Below are 16,909 nucleotides of genomic sequence, written 5' to 3' on the forward strand. Positions count from 1 at the left end.
GGGCCAGAGGAGCGTTTGGATGACCAGCCTCAGCCAAGAGGCTCGGAAGCAAGCCAGAAGCAGAGGGTGGGGAAGGGGTGCAGCTACAACCAATGAGTGGAAATGAGGAACTGCCTTTTCTTCCAACAGATCCTAGGGTGTACAGGACTGTGAGGATACAGGTGTATTGCCTATAGTATTTAGTACTAAATCTGTATTAATTTTGCATTGCTTGGCTATTTTTAAAACATTTGATAAATTTCTTAAGCAATTAGTAAGAGATAGAATCCAGATGCCCTTTTATTTCAGTGAGCAAGTACATGTATTAACCTGTTTATAAATGACATGCTTATCTTTCTTAAATTAAGAGCACAAACGAAGATTATAGCAAATGGAGGCAAATCCAATTCCAAGACATTCAGTCAGTGAAGGAATTAAAGAAAATACCAGGGCAGAGATATCTGAAAACCAAATGCTAAAATTCCTATCAGAAACAGCTTCACTTTGTCTTTTATTTTTTATTTTTATTTATTTTATTTTAATTGCATTTATATCCTGCCCTTCTCCGAAGACTCAGGGCGGCTTACAAGCTTAGCAGTAGCCTTCATTCTATGTATATGCCTGCTTATTAGTGTTTTCACACACACCCCAGCGGCATTATTACAAAGTCAGCTTATTGCCCCCAACAATCTGGGTCCTCATTTTACCTACCTCGGAAGGATGGAAGGCTGAGTCAACCTTGAGCCTGGTTTTGCATTTCTTTTACAAGAAGGGGAGCATCCTTTCACAGAATATATCTTGGTTGTTTAAATTAGAAAAACTGCACTGAATAGGAAAGAATTGTTTCTTTTAATTCATTACAACAGCTCTCATCTGAACTACTTTCATATAATTTGGTTAACTTACGTGAAATGAAAATATCAATAAATCTCGTAACAGACTTCCTATACCACATATTTTATTTCTTAAAACATAGCTACATTACTGTGTATTTGGGGCCATTTTGGATGGGGGCCTTGCTACTGCCATACACTTTTCAGCTTCAATATAGAATCAAACCCATATTAACCTTACCAGAGGCCTAGACTTGCCTAGTGTATAAGTATGGAAAAATATATCGAAGAAAAGGAGCTGAAGAAGCGAATGGAGAGTCAGGTAAACAATATATTATCCTCACTTGTTTTCTACTGCAAATTATACCCACTGCAAAATATATAATATATATTGTACAGTAAATTAAACAGCTTGCTAGTGCTGAGTAAAAATGAACAAACAGCCTCTCTCGGAATGCTTAAACACAAATATATATCTATGCTCTGCAGATTACGTACTTGGTTGCTGATTATACAATCAAACAATTGCTCCCCAATGGATTTCAGTCTGAATTGCAAATTTATAAATTCAAAATGCAAGTTTCACTGGATGCAATAAGTGTTCATTTCACATGAGTTCACTAAAATATGTTCATTTCACATGACTTCACTAAAAATAATTCTGAAGACATTTTTGGATATCCTTTCTTAAAGAATTTAAATTCTTAATTCTGAAATTCTTTCTTAACATCAGTAAATGTTTCCCAGATTTTTATGTCCATGTTCTGATTCATTGAAACTCTGCAAGCCTCTTTTGATTTAAGATTTTATTTGTAAGTTAGAAAAATAATAAAAGATTTAAAGCAGGCTTTGATTTTTAACTTCCATGCTTTTCTATGATGCCCCCAGTGCTATTATTTCCTAGTTTCTACATGATTATATTTCTCAACTGATGTTAAACAGGAAACCCCCATTCAATTATCATTCATCCCCCCTTTTGAAGTCATCATTATATTCATTTCCAGGGAAAAACACAGTGTGGTTATACTTCATATGAACTCCGCCTGGAATCAGCAAAATTCATCCTTCCGCTCCTAAGGAAAAGATAACATGATAAGCAAAACCCAAAAGAACAAGTCTTAGCCTGCAAGGCTAGCTTACATGTAGCTCTCTAATCATGGAGCTATTAATAGAAAAAATGGGACTCACCAAGATTTATTTGAAAGTGTAGCTTTCAGCACCTCCACGGCCAAACCCTTAAAAAAAAAAACCTAATGTCAGCATTACAGATTTTAATGGCACCTCTCCATCTCTGTCTACGACAAGTGCTTCTCTTCCACTTTGAGATAAGATACTGGAAGAGCTATGGTTCCTGTACTACCCAATGAACCAACCCTGGGGGTGCGAGATAATATTCCAAGGGGTCCTGTTTTGGGTAGAGTCAGCTATAACTTCTGTAGTGAGGATGTAAGAGTGTATTTAAATGGACTGAAACATCCTGTTAAATAACAACAGACTGCTACATTTGTAGTTTGGCAGCAAGAACGTAACAATAGCTTGAATAAATGCAAGACTTCTGTGACATTGTCTTGGTGAACAGAATCTGCCACCTCACAGTGGAAAAATTCTACTTTACAGGAACTTGCCATGCCTTTTGTAAAATTTCCTATTAGAAATATATAGGAATATCAAAACAAGCTTTTTATTTGGAAAGGTTAATCCTAATCTCTAAAATGAACAGAATACATCAGTGTTGCTAATATTTGTCTCTTTTTCTAGAACTTCAGCCAAGTAGTTGAGAAAAATATGTATAGTAAAGCAAAATTTCCAGCTTCATACCAAACCACAATTCACATCATAACTGAACAGGAAAATAAGGGGGGGAAATACTGCGCCATATAGGATTTGGTAGTGTTCCATCTTTTTTTTTTAATCCCATTTATATCCCGCCCTTCTCCGAAGACTCAGGGCGGCTTACAATTTAAGCACAAATCAATGTGCTTAGCAATAGCCTTCATTCTATGTATATGCCTGCTTATTAGGGCTTTCGCCCCCCCCCCCAAGCGGCATTATTACAAAGTCAGCTTAATTGCCCCCAACAATCTGGGTCCTCATTTGACCTACCTCGGAAGGATGGAAGGCTGAGTCAACCTTGAGCCTGGTGGGATGCGAACCTGCACTAATTGCTGGCAGCTGGTGTTACTTAAGGAGGCATTAGCCCACTGCTCCACCAAGGTCCTCTTCAAGGTCATTAAGATGGTTCCAACTTCTAAGAAGAAAAACTGACATACAGTTGCAAGAAAAAGTATGTGAACCCTTTCAGATTACGTGGAGTTTTGCATGAATTGGCCATAAAATGCGCTCTAAACATCATGTAAGTCACAACAATAGAAAAACACAGACTGTTTAAAATAATACTACACAAACATTAGCTGTTGTCATGTTTTAATTGAACATAAGATGGAAACATTCACAGTGCAGGGTGGAAAAACTATGTGAACCCCTAGCCTAATGACTTCTCCAAGAGCTAATTGGAGCCAGGAGTGAGCCAACCTTGACTCTAATCAGTGTGATGATATTGGATGTGTTGCTGAAAGCTGTCCTGCCCTTTAAAAACACACATCTATTTTGGGTTTACTGGTCTCAAGAAGCACTGTCTGATGTGAACCATGCCTCGCAGAAAAGAGCTCTCAGAAGACCTACGATCAAGAATTGTTGACTTGCATGAAGCTGGAAAGGGTTACAAAAGTATCTCCAAAAACCTTGATGTTCATGTGTCCATGGTAAGACAGACTGTCTACAAAGACTCTCCCTAGGCGTGGTCGTCCTGTAAAAATGACTGCAAGAGCACAGCGCATAATGCTTAATGAGGTAAAGAAGAATCCTAGAGTGTCAGCTAAAGACCTACAGAAATCTCTGGCACATGCTAACATTTTTGTTGACACATCTACAATAAGGAAAACATTAAACAAGAATGGAGTACATGGGAGGACACCACGGAGGAAGCCATTGCTGTCCAAAAAAAATATTGCAGCACGTTTGAAGTTTGCAAAAGAGCACCTGGATGTTCCATAGCACTACTGGCAAAATATACTGTGGACAGATAAAACCAAAATTGAGTTGTTTGGGAAAAACATACAACACTATGTGTGGAGAAAAAAAGGCACAGCACACCAACATCAAAACCTTATCCCCACTGTAAAACAGGGTGGAGGGAGCATCATGGTTTGGGGCTGCTTTGCTGCCTCAGGGCCTGGACGGATTGTTGTCATTGATGGGTAAATGAACTCCAGAGTTTATCAAGACATTTTGCAGGAAAACGTACGACCATCTGTCCGCCAACTGAAGCTCCGCAGAGGATGGGTGATGCAACAGGACAATGACCCAAAGCATACAAGTAATTCAACAAAACAATGGCTTCAACAGAACAGAATACGCCTTCTGGAGTGGCCCAGTTAGAGTCCTGACCTCAACCCGATTGAAATGCTGTGGAATGACCTTAAGAGAGCGATTCACACCAGACATCCCAAGAATATTGCTACACTGAAACAGTTTTGTGAATAGGAGTGGTCCAAAATTACTCCAGATCGTTGTGCAGGTCTGATCTGCAACTACAGGAAACGTTTGGTTGAGGTTATTGCTGCCAAAGGAGGGTCAACCAGTTATTAAGTCCAAAGGTTCACATACTTTTTCCACCCTGCACTGTGAATTTTTCCATCTTATGTTCAATTAAAACATGACAACAGCTAATGTTTGTGTAGTATTATTTTAAGCAGACTGTGTTTTTCTATTGTTGTGACTTACATGACGTTTAGAGCGCATTTTATGGCCAATTCATGCAAAACTCCACGTAATCCCAAAGGGTTCACATACTTTTTCTTGCAACTGTACCTGATCTTTCTCCCTTCCAGCTAATCTCTCTTGATTTTTCATCTCTTGAAATCTCTTAAAAAGCCTTAAAATCTCACAAACGTAATTGAGCAAAGGGTGTGAAATGCAAAAGATTTACAGATTTTTCCCAGACTTCAGTTATGCTACTGGCCCAGTGGAAATTTAGAACAGCTACTGGCCTGCTTTAATTAATTCTTTGCCATATGTTAGAATAAAAAAAATAAGAAGTCAAAAAATAGTGACCATGAAAACTGCCAGACAGGGCTTTTGAACTGCTAGAAAGCTGGAGCATTTTGCAACAGAACATGGAACTGCCCAGTATTTAGTAACCAGCTTTTACATAAAATGTTTTGTTTTATTTATGCTATTTTTATTTATTAGGATTTATTTATGCTAATTTTTAAGTAGCAGAAGTATTCCATTTATCCAAGATTTCTACATGCTTTCAACCCAAACACAGTACATAGAATTTGGAATGAATAATTAATCTCAGATATATTACAATAGCAATGTTTCAAATGTTATGGCTGAATTCTCAATTCAAAATTTGTTTAGAAAAACACTATGTCAGGAAAGATTCCTTACAAAAGATATGTAGAAATGCATCTGAAATAATATACACATTGTTGAGCAGACCTTAAGAAATCATTGAAAGCAAATGAGTCAAATGTACTATTATAAACTCATATTCAAGAAAAAATGAGTGAAATTCTACTTGGCTGGCCTGCTATTTATGTATTAACATTTATTTATTTATTAAATTTATATGTTGCCCATCTCGCTATCACATGACTCTGGGTGGCTACCGATAATAGGCCTATTTGGGGATATGTATGTGTGTATTTGTGTTTATGTATAGTTTTTAATTATGTGTTTGTGTGTGTGTACGTAGGTAGTTTATACAATAACATCCTCTTGCTGGCTCCTACCTTTGGGTCCAAACAGTGCAGCATAGCAGGGGTAGTTGCAATAAGGTTTCCCATCATGCTGAGAAAACAAGAAGAACATCTCATAGGCAACATAAACAAAATGATATATGATGTAGTCTATTCAAATTTTTGTTGTATTACCTTTTCCTTCTGAGGACGGAGGCAGACACAAAGTCTTGTAGATGCCAGTTGATTCCTCCCCAAAGTTAACAAGGCAGGTAATTTTGCAGCAAAAGCAGTCTAACTTTAAGAGCTATAGGCCTGGATTTTGTCCCCATAGTTCCCTCTCATTTGAACAGCCATCTCAAGTATACTCTCTCTTGTCCAGTTTTTTTCCCTCCGAGCATCATTGGAGAACATGGCCATTTACAAAAGAACATGTTCCCAAAGGTGGCATAGGAAAAGTTTGTGCAGAATTTCTTTTGTCCCTTATATGAGTAAATGTCGGGTCTGATAGCTAGAGATAAAAGCAGGTAAACACTGGACGCCAACCAGTATGGTGCTCTGAACTAGCAGCACATATCTTTGTTCTGCTAGATCAGGGCTTTTCAACCTATTCATCCATTGTACCACTTTTAGGATCTGGCAACATCCGAGTACCACCAGTCGCCTAGCAAGCTGTCAAAAACTTGGTGACCAAAAAGAAAAAAGTGATGAAGTACAGGTAGTCCTTGACTTACAACAGTTCGCTTAGTGACTGTTCGAAGTTACAATGGCACTGAAAAAAGTGGCCCCCAAGGCACAGCCGAGCAAAACACCTGCCTGCCTGCCCGGTGGTGCTCTTCCTCCTGTCTGAGGTTTTCATTGTTGTGAGCATTTCTGTTGAGGATCTGCAGCGGGGGTCAGGTGGGGATGTTTGGTTTTTATTCCCCCCATCTGTTGGGTGGTTGCAGGAGGTTTTGGTTACTTCACGTGACCCTGGGACACTGTGACTGTCATAAATATGAATCAGTTGCCAAGCATCTGAATGTAAATCACAAGACCCTGGGGATGCTGCAACATTGCAGCTGATCGGCGCTTCATCTAGGCTCAGCAGAAGTGCCAGGATGAGCGCCAGGCTCCAGCTGGAGGCTGGCGCTGATCCTGGTGCTTCCGCTGAGCCCTGACAGCCCTGAAGAAGCACTGATCCTGGGGCTTCCACTAAGCCCTGACAGCCCTGCAGCTCCGACCATCTCTCGCTCAGGCTTGTGCAGTGCTGCCACCAGTTCAGCTCATTCCCCTCCACTGCTACCAATTTTCTAGGATGGTTATGTACTACTGCCAGGTGCCAATGTACCACACGTGGTACCCATACCATTGGTTGAAAAGCCCTGTGCTAGATAACGGCTGGTTTGATACCTACAGAGCATGTCTCTGTAGCTACTACACTCCTGGATTAGAAAAGAAGTGGCAAGGAATCACCCTGAAACTTCTTGGATGGCATTCCTTGGCTGTGTGTGTGTGTAAATATTCAGCAAATTGTTTCTCCCTGGTAAGTTTGCCAAAGAAGAGGATTGACACCATGTCCGCCCAGTTGTTGCCTTCAAAGATGTTTCTGTTTTAACTTCATGTTTTGCAGTGGTTTTTCTTTTCTTTTTACTTTTTGCATGTTAATTGCTGGCTGTGTGCTGGAATTTAGATAACTTCCCTTCTCATGGACTCTTGATTTAATAACAGCAGAGGAGTGTCTTAAAACAATTAATCATTCTGTATGGAAAAGACACATGGCAATAAGGATGTTGTTTTTTTAGATTATTGAGAAAATGAGCTACTGATTTAATTATACTGAACTTCTACCAAAAAGACAAAATATATTGTCAACTTGAAAAGACTTTATATCTTTAGTCTATTTTTTCTGCACTCTGCATATATTTCTCGGCTTTCTATGTTAAAAGTTTAGAAACCTCTTTTTCCCCCCTCTACTCTGAGTTTGTATATCAACAGTATTTCTACTGCCAGCTGCTAAGTTTTGCTTTTGGAACTTATCTGACCTTGAAAAGAGAATAGTGTATTCTTGCCTGCTGCCAGCAACTGGCTGTATGAGAGAGAGGATATTGGCAAAAATGCCTCCTAAGAAGGAATTGAAGGAATTAAGACGTGGTTTGGACAAACCCAGCACCAGATTTCTTTTGAAAGTATTTGAGAAAAAGTTTTCTATGCTACACAACACAATAAAAGAGATGAATGAAAAATCTGATAAAAAATTTAAATTATTAGTATCACAGCTAAAGCAAACTAAATAGTGTTAAAATATACAGATTAGATTGGATGAGACAGAAAAGGCTAGGCCTTCTTAACCACCATTTACTGGATTTGAAACAGAAGGAAGTTTTTCTGCATCACAGGGGACTCTCTGTACAAATTCATAACTTAAGTGATATAATTCTAACAGAAATGATTAAACGGTTTAATGATGAGAAAGCATCATTAAAGTAAAGAAATAGACAAGATTTAAAAAATAAACTCAGTATATGCAGCCAGAAGACAACTGCCAAGAGATGTTATGATCCAATTTATAATAAAATCTATTAAACAGCAAGTAATTCAGAAACATTATCATCAGAGATTCAATATTTCTGGAAAAGAGGAGCAAATATTCAGAGAAATTCCAATATTACGGAAACAAAGAATATTTTTTCCTGACAGATCTCCTGAAACAAAATTGCTGGGATAAGCTGGAAGAGGTTACTTTTATCTTTAGAAATCAGTGATATAGACTAAATTCAGCCCTTAAGGCACAAGAGTTTGGGGGAAAACATGGATCGATGTTATTTTTCAAAAGATAAAGATCATAAAGAAAAAGATAAAAAGAGGCTTGACACTTATCAAGGACAGGCTGTGGAGATGGGAGCCTCAGTTGGAATCCCTGGAACTTCCTCTTCATAACAGATGGATTGCAAGATTTTTGACATGGATTGTTAATGGGGCAAATTCACACAAAGGAGAAAAATGTTATTTCATTATTTGAAAAAAAGTGAACCATGATATGTTTGCAGGAAACTCACATTAAAGTATTTAACAAATAATGCCTTGGGTCTGGAATTTATTTCTGCTGATTCAAAGGGAAAAAAAATAATGGGGTAGTTTTGTATATAAAACCCAACTACATCCACATTTATTGTTTGCTGACAATCAAGGCAAGTATGTAATTGTGCAAACTGAATAACAAGGCATAAAACCCATTGTAGTGGGATTATACAACCCACACCAAGAAAAAGCTAAGTTTTTTAAAACATCTGTCCGAACACTTAACTCTCTTATTAGTGTGTAATTGAAAACTACATGTTGAATATTAAATTTAATTGACCACTTTTTCCTCCTTTTTTGTACACTTTTCCCCCCCTTTTTTGTGGTTAGGGCTGAATGTATGTTTTTGTTTCATTTTGTTTGTTTTATTATCCTTTATTTTATTCTCTATAAATAAAACAATAAACTTATTTAAAAAAGCAGGTAGACATTGAAAAGAACAATTACTAAAAAGAATGAAGCTATGAGACAGGACAAAACTGTTCTTCAAGCCATCGCCAAGAACACGCATCTCTTCATGTAGTCCACTTACCTCCGCATGGCCACCTGCACTTAAAGTCTTCTTGCATTTTTCACACTTCAAACATGGCCGGTGCCAATCTTTCCCAAGGGAGGTGACTTTTTCAGCTATTATAATATAGACATAAATAAAAAATGTTTTTTGTGAGATAGATGGCCCTATAAATTTGAGGGAGGGGGAGGGAGAGAGGGGGGGGGATAGATAGGGGCAGACAGATTAAAAAAGAAGTATGGAAAACTAGGGCCATAAAGGGGAACATTTAGGCTGAATAAAAGTGCTCCACCACTTCCCAACAACTATTCCTCAGGCAGGGAGCCTTTCCCAACTTTCCCAATAAATTCCTTTTTCATAGGAGAACCTGGGGATAGACATGGGGACCAATGGCATGAAAGAATGTGTTCTCCCGCTAAGCCACAGCTTTTGGATAATTCTTCTTGGCCCATGTAAACACTGTTAAGTTTGCTATGGCTACTTGTTCAAACACACAATATGTCTGCTTTTGAGCTGTTGCCTTCAGCCATTTGACGGTACTTTATACTGAAGTCATTTCAGTTTCCTCCTTCCCCACTCCACAATACTGCTTTATTACCAGGCAGTTAGGCAGTATGTGAATGCATAGTCACCACCCCCTCTGCAGAAAGAAAAATTTAAAAAATCCCCAAATCATCTATTTCTGTAAATAAAAAACAAGTTATTTAGTTGCTACCAAGATGACTGAATATGTCCTGAAAGGTGAAGCATACTGAGTGGGAGTCGTCTGGGAAGAAAATGAGTTAATAATAATAATAATAATCAAAACTCTGCTGGATGTTACATAGTGAGCAGGTAAAGGAAACAAAAGTTATAGTTGGTGCTAGTTGGGAAACAAAACATAGTAGTTGGGACTACTATGGAGAAGATGAATTTGAAGTAAGGCCTATAATCATGGAAGGACCATGCTCCAGAAAGGAAAAGCATTTTGAGATGTCTTGACCTGTAGAACACTATTTGGAGGAGAGAAAAAATATGACATGAAAAAAGGGAGCAAGGAGAGAGAACAGATCAGTATCGGGTTATTTTCCAGAAGCAGCAGCATATATCAATTTATTCATTTAGTGTGAAAGAGAATTCTGAAAGTGCTTAAACCATCCATGTAGAAGAAACTTTGGTTAGACTCTTTGAACAGCACTATTACAGTATCAATGGGATTTACGTATTAGAAGGATTTCTATAACATTGTTCATTACAGAAATCATCTGAACCCTAACCCTAACCCTGTGCTTTAAACAGAAATATTATATTTAAGCCTTTTAAAAATCTATGGATAATTCAGTTCTTCTTTTATGGCAGTCACACGATAACAGTTGCCATAGAGAAAATTGCTGGGTAAGGCAAGAAAGATGATTAAGCAGCTGTTTGTCGCAACTCTCTCCCAGTAACAAAAACAAAACAAAAAATAAAACAAAACTTAAAGATTTTTTTAAAAAATAATAAGTACCCCAAAATTATTGCAGGAAAAGCCCTGTTGGCATCTTGTATTTTGAGAAAAGCGGGGGGGGGGAAGAAAGAGAGTGATACTGGTTTTGGGATTTTGAATGATTTAAGGATCATTTGAAGGATGGGGAAATGTCTCCTTTGGCTTTTCTGCAGATGCCTCAGGATTGCAACCATTTTCTAAGATTCAGATTTTCTCCTCATTGTTTGATTATTAAGATAATTTTATTTCTAAACTAGAAGTACCATTGTGTGGACTAGACAGTTAACCTACTGAGGATGGAAGATTCTGAAAGCTGCCAAAGCACTGTTTATCTATTCCAAACTAGTTTAAAAGATGAAGAACAACCTTGCTCTGAACAGTGAGAACGGCATTTATTTATATGTATTCACAGAGTTCTTACCTTAAAATATGCTTTCATGTGTGTCTGAACTAGCATGAAGGGTTGTTTGAGAGTTACATTCATTTTCATAAATATTTAGAATGCCAGTATTGAGAACTGATCAAAGCACTGGAAGAAGTCTCCAGCCTCATGCCCAAAGCAAGAGACCTTATTCCATCCTGGACAAATGGCTGCCTAATATTTTCTTGATCAGGGATCCCCAACTCCTGGGCTGTGGATCGCTACAGAGACGTGGCCCATTGGGAAACGGGCTGCCAAAGCAGCAGGGGAGCATGCAAAGCTTCATTTGCGCATGCACAGGATTTGTGTTGCATACGTGAAATCATTCTCTCCTGCTGCTGTCAAAGCCACTGCCACCACTGGTCTGTGGAATCAAAAAAGTTTGGGACCCCTGTTGTTGAAGACTTCCAGCAATGGAGCATCCTGTGATTCAGGGTCAGCCTGTGGGTTCGGCAGTTGGGTCAGACGACTCAGAGGAGGAGGGGGGTGTTGAAGAGCTTGCTGAGGGGGTTGGAGAGCTTGCTGAGGGGGTTGGAGAGCTTGCTGATGAGAGCCCTTAGCCAGGCCCCTCCCACCTGGTCACGACGGAGACCCAGCTGTGTGAGCCTGACAGCGTGGATGAAGATGACCCACAGCTGGCCCTGTTCAAGGACGCCCGACGCAGGAGGCAGTCAATCAGGAGTAAACAGAGGAAGGCAATGGGGCACCTCGGAAGGAGGCAGAGAGAAGCCACGCCCTGAACTGTATAAAAGGGGAATGCGTGGGAGGGCTGGTTTGCTGAAGGCAACCGCTTGAATAGTTCCTGTTTCATAGCTCCTGTTTCATGGTTGGTGTCTTGTTTTGCTCTGTTTTATGTTAATAAATTTGGCAGACTTAATTCCAGCCTCTTGCCGTTTGTAAAGGGGTTGTCCCTGCCTTTTCTGCAGGGCCAGTAGCAGGCTGGTACAGAACACATCCACAACTCCAGGAAATAAGCTCTTTCATAGAGTAATTGTTCTTACTGTGAGGAAATTTCTCCTTAGTTCTATGTACATAGCAGGCAGCTTAACATGGTAACAGGAGCTCAGTTATGCAGAATACTTATGGATATTGAAGACCATTACGATACACTAGCACAACCATTTGATGATCCAAATAACAGTAATAAATGCATAGCCTTGAATGTCTGGAAAAAGAATTGGATTGTTTGTATGGGTATTTCTTCATTTTACCATTCTGCAGTTCAGTTTAAATTTTCTTTCAAAGATTAAACAAAACACTTAACAATAAAAAAAGTCCAGTTTTTTCCATTGTGACAAGGGTGGTCTTCAGGACTTTCTATGCCTAGGGTTTTTAAAGAAAATAATTAAATAGTATGGAATGGACTAAGTCAGCTCAGGAAGGCACTACAGCCATTATTGATGGCTTATAGTCTCCAAGGAGAATTACCCATTCTATGTTTGCTGTTAACTTCATTTGGAAAGCCTTTGGGTTAATTTTAATCATTCTGTTTAATTTTATTTTCTTCAATTGCATGTATTCCTCCTACTTAATTATTTTTACATAATATTTTTAAAACAAGAATTGCATTGCTGGATGTTTACTTAAGGTGTAAAGAAGATAAACATAACACATAATAAGAGGTTGAAATCAAAAGCTCTTGTGGACAAAAGGTAGCATTAGTTAACTGTTCTATGGCAGCAAATCAGTATTAGTCATTTCTGTTCAAAACGCCCCATTGTGTGCAAAGGAAAACAAACAGCAGCTTTTCTAAGTAGTGCTATGACAAGATACATATTTATTTAAAATTGTAATTTTTTATGAAAGATGTGTGCTTTGAAATATTCACAGCTTACTCCCCTATATTCTGAAACTGTACTTGGCACTAAAGAAATACCCCACGTTCCTCATATCATATTTTGGTCACCATATCACAAAAAAAGATGTAGAGAGTTTGGAAAAAATTCAGAGAAGAGCAACTAAGATGATCAAAGGCCTGGAGACTAAAACATACAAAGAAAGGCTATGGGACTTAAGGTAAAAGACATCGTTTGGTTACTGTGGCTCAGGCACGTGATTTTTATAGTAATGTGTTAAAAGCAACCCCCCTATCATTTTTGGAAGCTGCAAAAGGACACGGAGTGGGAAAGTTTCAAGATGTTGCAGACAGACAGACAGAGGACAATGGTGGTGGAGGGGATCAATCTACAGTCTCATCGGTTGCTGCAGGAGGCCAGAAGATGACGCGTGCCGCCCTAAGAAGAGCGAGACGAGAGCAAGAGCAAGACCAGCGGAAAGTTATGGAATCTTCAAAGTGTGCTTACAATGAAGATGTAGGAGGAGAGCGGTCTAAAGAAGTTTTGGGGGTCATGACAGAGGTGCTCCAAAAGTTTTGGGGCGTTAAGATTGTTGATTAAATTTTTAGATTAGAATGTCAATGGAGTAAAATTATTATAGAGAAAGAAAGTTTTTTTTCTTTTTTTTAATATTTTATATAATTTAAGATTGATGTTATTTGTTTGTTAGAAAAGTATATTAGGGTTACAGACTTAAAGTATGTGTTGAACTAAGAGTGGGTATGTAAGCACCTAATTAATAACAAGTTGTCTTAGAGATTGCTTAAAAAAAAATTTTTTTATATATACTCTTTTTATTTGAACTTTTATTTGAACTTAAGGATGATTTGGAACTGTGAGACATTTGGCGTGATACACGCAAGAACTATTTTAGATTATAGTTTAGTTTGGTTGGAGATTATTAAGATTAACAGAGATAAGCGCTTTTGGTGCGTAATTGAGAATTTGTTTGGAAATTAGAGAAAGGTGGGAGAATGCAAATAGCAGGTGAAAGTTTTTTTTTCTTTTCCCTTTTTTTTTTGAAATTAATATGAATAAGGACTGGGATTAAGAAAATTTATTTTGAGTAAAGATCTTTTTTTGTTTTCCTCTTTTTCTTCTCTACTTTATTTGTAATATTAATATTGTTTGTATTCATTTTATATGAGCTAGAGAGAGATAGAATTTATACTTTATTGTTGATAATATAGGGGTGTTTATGTTTGTTTTTTTGATTTTATGCCCTGTATTTAGCTCTGGGAAGTCGGGGGGGGGGGGGGGGGGAGGAGGGAGTGGGGGAGAGGGATAGGGGTGGGGGAGGGGGGATTAAAGTCAAAATGTATTGTAAAACTTTTTAAATAAAAAAAAAAGAAAGGCTATGGGACTTGAGTTTGGCTAGTCTAAAGAAAAGAAGAAATATGGGAGACATGATAGCAGTGTTCCAGTATCCGAGGGGCTGCCACAGGACAGAGGGGGCCAGGTTGTTCACCAAAGCGCCAGAGGGAAAGACGAGAACCAATGGTTGGAAACTGATCAAAGAGAGAAGCAACCTGGAACTAAGGAGAAACTTCCTGACAGTGAGGACAATTAACCCAGTAGAACAGCTTACCCCCAGAAATCATGGGCGCTCCATCACTGGAGATTTTTAAGAAGAGACTGGACACTCACCTCTCTGAGATAGTGTAGCTTCTCCTGCTTGAGCAGAGGACTGGACTAGAAGACCTCCAAGGTCCCTTCCAGCTCTATTCTATTCTATTAAATTGTACCACCAATTTGATATTGCACCATCTTCCAAGATGCATGCTGTAGCTCTGAATAATGTACAGTGAAAAACATGTTGCACCAAATCCTATGATTCCCTCACATAATTTCACATCATTTGGTCACACCATACAGAAATACTGGAAAATATATTTATAAAGTGATCATCAAACATTAACCATGATCTACTTGATTTTTTATCATAACAGGTTTATAGCCCCAACTGGAGTTTAGATCCAATCAAAGGGCACTGTTTTCCATCCCTCAAACACGGCCTTTTCTGACTTTGGATAGAAAGTTTGCAATTCATTTTTAGAATCCCCGGGTATGGTAGGGGGTACCATATCCCAAATCTGGGCACTTTTCATATGAATTGAGATTACAACTCTCATGATGCTCAGCCAGCAAGACAACATTGCGACTTCTTTTAGGTCCTTTAGGAGAATTTAGAAACATGCAAAGCAGTTTAAGGTAAATTGAGAGTACCATTCTCTTACTCTAAATCTTTTTCCAGCTGCGACATGCTACAATCTCTGTCCCTCCCCTTTTTTCATCTGACACACTCTTTTCTGCTTTAAGATGTGGGAAGCTTTATATCAAAATATATTTTATTCTTTATACTGTTTCCATCATTCATTAAAATATTAACATAATCTACGATGGTCCAAGAATCAGCATCTCCACTAAATAACTGACAAGCTGAAACTAAATTAATCAAATAAAAATAGCAAACAGGAAATATCTTTTACCTAAACTTCCTCAAACCTCCAAATAAGTCACCCAGACCTAATCCCCATATCAAAGGATAAGGTCTGCAAACACAATTAGAGTTAATTAAATTAGGTCTCCCAGCAGAACCATCACAGACATATCTACACACATGCATACACACATACATACACACACACAAGTGTCAGCCTAGAATCAGTACCTACACACCCCGGACAAGCTCCCTATTTAACTGGGTTGCTGTTCCCCCATTTCTTTGCAGCTGCTCCCAAAGGCAAGCAGTTTGCTTTTAGGAATAAACATTTCTTCTCTCCCCACAGCTGTCTGGATCTCGTTTTTATTTATTCTTGTGCAACCCCGGATGGAGTTGGAACTCCAAATTATTATTCTGACAAAGGGAAGAGACTTTTCAAAGTTCTAGAAGTGCAAACAGCTAAGCTTGTAAGCCGCCCTGAGTCTTCGGAGAAGGGCGGGATATAAATGGAATTAAAATAAATAAATAAAAATAAAATAAATTATAGAACCTAGGACTGGTATATTAAAATTGTCTAGTGCCGTGTGCAAACGCGTGAGACAATAATTCTCAAGGTACCGAGATGCACCAAAAAGTTCTTCGGATCAGATTACAAGAAAAAAAAAACTATAGAGAAATCGAGAAAAAACAACAACACAATAGATGTGGACTTTAGCTCAAGACGGCGCCCTTTTCCTAATCGGAATTGCGGCTCCGAAGTTCTCTGTGCTGTACAGAAGATCCTGAGCTCAGCTACTACAGTCCTACTCCCAGGATCTGGGGACGCTCTTCCAGTGCTCCAGATCCCCTGTACTTGGGGATTTAGCCCTTACCAGTTTTGCCCCCAGAATCTCTGCTCTGAATCAGCCTCGATTGCTCCGTTGCACACCCAACCCGCGCTTGCAGGGGAAGGAAGACCTCAGATTTTGGTCTCTGCAAATGTATTTCAGCACTAGTTCCCACAGTAGCCTTTCTTTCCTTTCTCCATCCCGGCTGTACCTGTCGCGAAGGAAGGAAGCGACCATAGTTCTCCCTTACCGAAATAGACCTCCTTCTGACAACGAGGGCACTTGGGCATGGCGTCGCCGAAGGCGCAATCAGTCCGCACTGCAAGAGGAAGCGAGGCTTCCGGCAGAAAAGATCTCACTTTATCGCCTCCGGCCACACCCGCGCGAGCAGTGGAGCGGGAAGGCAGGACCGCGCCCTCGGAGCAGCGGCATCGGTGAATCAGTGAGTTTTAGGCGCGGTTCTGTTGGCCGGTGGCTCCTGGCGACCGCGACAATTATTAAGGCCCGGGATGGGTAGGTAGCATGGTGGGGGCTGCCTTAGGAAAGGCCTTCGAAACCAGAGGGAAGGAAAGTCCTTGGAAAAGAGCAGAAGCTCTCGAAGGATCATAGCTTCAATTCAGTTTATGTATGTATGTATGTATGTATGTATGTATGTATGTATGTATGTATTTATTTATTTATTTATTTATTTATTTATTTATTTATTTGATTTATATACCGCCCTTCTCCTGAAGGACTCAGGGCGGTGTAAGGTAAAGGTAAAGGTTCCCCCGCACATACGTGCTAGTCT

The 16,909-nt window shown here is 39.1% G+C and overlaps 1 protein-coding gene across 1 annotated transcript; it reads right to left on the reverse strand.

Annotated features, from left to right (window-relative positions):
* Window positions 1-238: 238 nt before the first annotated feature.
* Window positions 239-16,451, reverse strand: CRIP1 (cysteine rich protein 1). The gene is made up of 5 exons (XM_083357576.1): window positions 16,370-16,451; window positions 9,150-9,244; window positions 5,612-5,669; window positions 2,001-2,047; window positions 239-1,885 (listed from the first exon to the last, which is right to left on the reverse strand). The coding sequence occupies exons 1-4, from the start codon at window positions 16,407-16,409 to the stop codon at window positions 2,007-2,009; spliced, it is 234 nt and encodes a 77-aa protein (XP_083213702.1). The 5' UTR covers window positions 16,410-16,451; the 3' UTR covers window positions 239-1,885; window positions 2,001-2,006.
* Window positions 16,452-16,909: the final 458 nt, after the last annotated feature.

Source organism: Vipera ursinii (assembly GCF_947247035.1).
Source record: "Vipera ursinii genome assembly, chromosome: 3".
Taxonomy (NCBI): Eukaryota; Metazoa; Chordata; class Lepidosauria; order Squamata; family Viperidae; genus Vipera; species Vipera ursinii.

Coding starts and splice junctions, on each gene's coding strand:
- CRIP1 (XM_083357576.1), bottom strand. CDS start 16,409: ATGCCCAAGTGCCCTCGTTGTCAGAAGGAGGTCTATTTCG. Junction 9,245..16,369: donor TCAGAAGGAGGTCTATTTCG/GTAAGGGAGAAC, acceptor ATATTATAATAG/CTGAAAAAGTCACCTCCCTT. Junction 2,048..5,611: donor TGCACTGTTTGGACCCAAAG/GTAGGAGCCAGC, acceptor TTTTTTTTTAAG/GGTTTGGCCGTGGAGGTGCT.